The sequence below is a fragment of the Formica exsecta genome, unplaced genomic scaffold (genome assembly GCF_003651465.1).
Source record: "Formica exsecta isolate Colony F162 unplaced genomic scaffold, ASM365146v1 scaffold440, whole genome shotgun sequence".
In the NCBI taxonomy this organism is placed as follows: Eukaryota; Metazoa; Arthropoda; class Insecta; order Hymenoptera; family Formicidae; genus Formica; species Formica exsecta.
The window spans coordinates 47339-52388 of NW_021851635.1; the positions used below are offsets into that span (position 1 = coordinate 47339).

The 5050-nt window shown below is 30.3% G+C and overlaps 1 protein-coding gene across 1 annotated transcript in view; it reads right to left on the reverse strand.

Annotated features, from left to right (window-relative positions):
• LOC115240539 overlaps positions 1 to 2969 on the reverse strand; it is a 6796-nt gene extending 3827 nt beyond the window's left edge. Inside the window, exon 1 of the mRNA XM_029815752.1 lies at positions 2802 to 2969. Within this exon, the coding sequence (XP_029671612.1) occupies positions 2802 to 2960 (159 nt within the window). The 5' untranslated portion in view covers positions 2961 to 2969. The remainder of the gene's footprint in view (positions 1 to 2801) is intronic.
• Positions 2970 to 5050: the final 2081 nt, after the last annotated feature.

Here is a 5050-nt window from a genome sequence, read left to right on the forward strand (position 1 = left end):
TGAGTAACTTTTTCTTATAACTTAATCGGCGGTCTCTTATAATTTCTGAGATATTTAAAATTAAAGTTTGATTCGAAACGATAATTTGGTTTGGGTTATACAACGTAACTCACACCAAATTTGGTAATTATTTACATTAAAAATTTGGTTTGGATTAGGTTATATCTTTCGGAAATGGAGCCCCCCCGTAAGGGGAGGGGCGAAATCTATTGCGTCCACATATACACTTTCCAATCCACACAACAATTGTGGGGTGGACCTCGCTTCGCGTTGTAAAGTACAATATATGCGTGGACAGAGTGGGTTCCCCCCCCCTCCCCCTACAGGTTGGCTCCACTTCCGGAAGATATAACCTAACCCAAACCTATTTCTGATTTAAAACTAAAATTTATGCTTCTGCTTATGCTTATATTAATGCTTCATAACTTTTGTTAGTAGAACAAATTTTTAATAAACAATGAGCGCCAACTAAAACCTTTTGTATGTTATTCAGGGTCATGTCCTTGACAACATATGTCAAGGTCAAGGTCATCGGCAAGGCGTCCGTTAATGTAAATAATTACCAAAATAACATTAGTAAATATTAGATTTTTCTCATGTAAGAAAAAGAAAAGCTAATTTAACACTTTGTCAACCGTTTGAGTTAGGCGTAACTAAACGCTGGGCACCGCACAGTTTTTTCGAACCGCGCTCATAAACCGAGAACTAGCGTCATTTTTACTTACGTATTTATACTAATTATAAGCTCTTCTGGTAATGAGAGGCTCGTTTTGACGTATAGAGAAGAGATCGATGAGTCTGGCAATTAGGCAGAGGTATGCGTAGCAACACTTTACCCCTAAACATCATAAAAAACTGTATCAAAATTGTTATTTATACTCGCCTGTCCTTTTGTTATATTGCACTTTATGGAGTTTTATGATCATAAATAATAATGCCAAACGTATTGTGGGGTATTTAATTGGCTAGAGATTTTTTTTTCATCGAAAATTAGGGTACTAGAATTTTACAATAGCAGAACAATATTTTTATTTATATAAATCAGGCTGTATTTTATATATTATTTCAATCACATTTTCAGAATACTATTAAAATACATCCTAGATCAATATTGTGGTATTAACTGTATACTGACAGATTGAAAAAATTAATGCCATGAGCGCGAGCATATTATTAACTCTTGTGGCTGACATCGTTGATGAATATTTCATCTTGTATTTTTTGTTGTATAACACCTGAATCGAATAAATTAAAATTATTAGAAATATATATATCAATAGTTGAAAAAAAATACATACGAAAAATTTTATTCAGCATCGTCTTCGTATACTGTAGAGTCTTCCTCAATATCTTCATCTTTTTCATCTGAATTTTCGACATCATTTCCATTGACATCTCTGTCCATAATAATATCGCCTTCTGTTAATTAAAATAAAGTCGAAAAAATGATTAGAATAGAGTCGAGAACATATAAAATATAGTATAGTGAGAGAAAAAATTATTACCATCAGAAGTATTTTCATCTTCGAATTTACAGCATTGAATAGTATAGTGTGCTTTGAGCACACTTCATAACGACTTTATGGAGAAATGCGCATCTAAAAACATCAATAAATTTGCTTCCCCAAGACCACGGTTGGACAGAAATCTAAGGACAGTATACTTTTACTTGGTTCAAAGGCGATCAATTACCAGCATTGGTAAATGATGACTATGCAATGCTGCAAATTCGATGATAAAAATACTTTTGATGGTAATAATTTTTTCTCTCACTATACTCAAATATGTTCTCGACTCTATTCCAATCATTTTTTCGACTTTATTCTAATTAACAGAAGACGATATTGCTATAGACAGAGATGTCGATGGAAATGATGTCGAAAATTCAGATGAAAAAGATGAAGATATTAAGGAAGACTCTACAGTATATGAAAACGATGCTGAATAAAATTTTTCGTATGTATTTTTTTTCAACTATTGATATACATATTCGATATATATTTCTAATAATTTTAATTTATTCGATTCAGGTGTTATACAACAAAAAATATAAGATGGAATATTCATCAACGACGTCAGCCACAAGAGTTAATACTATGCTCGCGCTCATGGCATTGATTTTTTCAATCTGTCAGCATACAGTTAATACCACAATATTGATCTGGGATTTATTTTAATAGTATCCTGAAAGTGTGATTGAAATAATATATAAAATACAGCCTGGTTTATATAAATAAAAATATTGTTCTGCTATTGTAAAATTCTAGTACCCTAATTCTCGATGAAAAAAAATTCTCTAGCCAATTTAACATCCCACAATACGTCTGATATTATCATTTATGGCCATAAAACTTCATAAAATGCAATATAGCAAAAGGACAGACGAGAATAAATAACAATTTTGATACAATTTTTTTATGATGTTTGGGGGTAAAGTGTTGCTACGCATACCTCTGACCAGCTGCCAGACTCGTCGATCCCTTCTCTATGTCAAAACGAGTCTCTCATTACCAGAAGAGCTTAGTATAAATACCGTAAGCAAAAATGTCGCTAGCTCTTAGTCTAAATGTTTTGCGTACACACCTTTAAAAAATCAATACATCATTATTCTCAGAAATTCTTAAAAGATCAAATTATTTATTTCTAATTTATTTCTAGAAGTCAAATAAATGAATTTTTAAATATTAAATCTTTTTGAATAAAATAAAATATAATATACACAATAGAACACTAAGTAAAGAAAAACTTTGAAGATGCACATTTTGCGCAATTTTATAACTTTTTTCGCGATTTTCACTTACAGTTAAGATCCAGTTGATGGGCACCTTAAGTACTTCCCGAAGGGACAGAAAATACACAGCGCACCATATGAGTGTAGATATAAAGGACATTACCGCAACAAATAGAAACCAGTGCGTCGCACCTATATACGCAGGAGATGCGCATGCCATACATATCATGCCCAGACCCTGGAAAATGTATCACGTGCTTTCCATTATCCACTTTGCGTAACAAATTTAACGAAATAAATATTCTTAATAATCGTAATACCAACAAAACAGTTTTTATATTTAAATAATGAAGATTAGCATCTGCATCCAGTTAATGGTATTCAACTTCCACATATTCAAATTTTTCGATTAATATTATATATATGTAAAATAAATAATTATACAATGAATGTACCTGTAATATTAAAATTTGTTTTGATAATAATAAAATATTTCTACAAAATTTTAGAATTAAAATAAAATACACGAAAATAGCTAAAAAAAAATTTAAATTTATTTTATATTTGTTGTACACATATTTGTTTACATAAAAAAAGACTATCCTTCATTAGTTTATTACAAGATTGTTTTTACTCTGTTTATGCTGCATTGTGTAGCTAAATTGACTTAATTAGATTGAATAAACAAAACAAATCTAAAATAAATTTATTTTGCACGGAATAATTTGTTTCTTTAATTTATAGAAAACTTAATTTATTTTTTTTTTGTATATACATTAATGCTTTATGTTTTTTCGATATTTTATTCGTTTATTCTACACGGTCGAACAATTAAGTTTCGAGACTCGCTTCGCATTTCCGAACGTTTGATCCGTTTGTGTTGCAATTTTAGGGGGTTATTCACAATTCAATACTCCACATGTAGTGCAAGTTTTAAATTATTTGGTTCAATAGTTGATGAAATACAGTCACGCAAAGTAATGTTATAAAATTTTATTTAAAAATCGGTGTAATGGAAGGAACGCTTGACAACGCGCCAACATTAAATTCTGCGTTAAATTAGAGAAGTCTCCAACAGAAACTTTACAAATGATTCAACAAGCCTAAGGAGAGTTAGCTATGCATAAGAGTAACGTTTCGAAGATACATATGCATAAAACAAAACGTGAATCAGATTTTGAAAGAGCTTGCTTCAGAGGACTAGGCTTGCTGAATCATTTGTAATGTAAAGTTTCTGTTGGAGACTTCACTAATTTAATGCAGAATTTAATGTTGGCGTGTTGTCAAGCGTTCCTTCATTACACCGATTTTTAAACAAAATTTTGTAACACAACTTTGCGTAACTGTATCTCATTAACTATTGAACCAAATAATTTAAAACTTGCACCACGTGTTGAGTATTGAGTTGTGAATAACCCCCTAAAATGGCAGCACAAACGGATCAAACATTCGGAAATGCGAAGCGAGTCTCGAAACTTAATTGTTCGACCGTGTAGAATAAACGAATAAAATATCGAAAAAACATAAAGCATTAATGTATATACAAAAAAAAATAAATTAAGTTTTCTATAAATTAAAGAAACAAATTATTCCGTGCAAAATAAATTTATTTTAGATTTGTTTTGTTTATTCAATCTAATTAAGTCAATTTAGCTACACAATGCAGCATAAACAGAGTAAAAACAATCTTGTAATAAACTAATGAAGGATAGTCTTTTTTTATGTAAACAAATATGTGTACAACAAATATAAAATAAATTTAAATTTTTTTTTAGCTATTTTCGTGTATTTTATTTTAATTCTAAAATTTTGTAGAAATATTTTATTATTATCAAAACAAATTTTAATATTACAGGTACATTCATTGTATAATTATTTATTTTACATATATATAATATTAATCGAAAAATTTGAATATGTGGAAGTTGAATACCATTAACTGGATGCAGATGCTAATCTTCATTATTTAAATATAAAAACTGTTTTGTTGGTATTACGATTATTAAGAATATTTATTTCGTTAAATTTGTTACGCAAAGTGGATAATGGAAAGCACGTGATACATTTTCCAGGGTCTGGGCATGATATGTATGGCATGCGCATCTCCTGCGTATATAGGTGCGACGCACTGGTTTCTATTTGTTGCGGTAATGTCCTTTATATCTACACTCATATGGTGCGCTGTGTATTTTCTGTCCCTTCGGGAAGTACTTAAGGTGCCCATCAACTGGATCTTAACTGTAAGTGAAAATCGCGAAAAAAGTTATAAAATTGCGCAAAATGTTCATTTTCAAATTTTTTCTTTACTTAGTGTTTTTT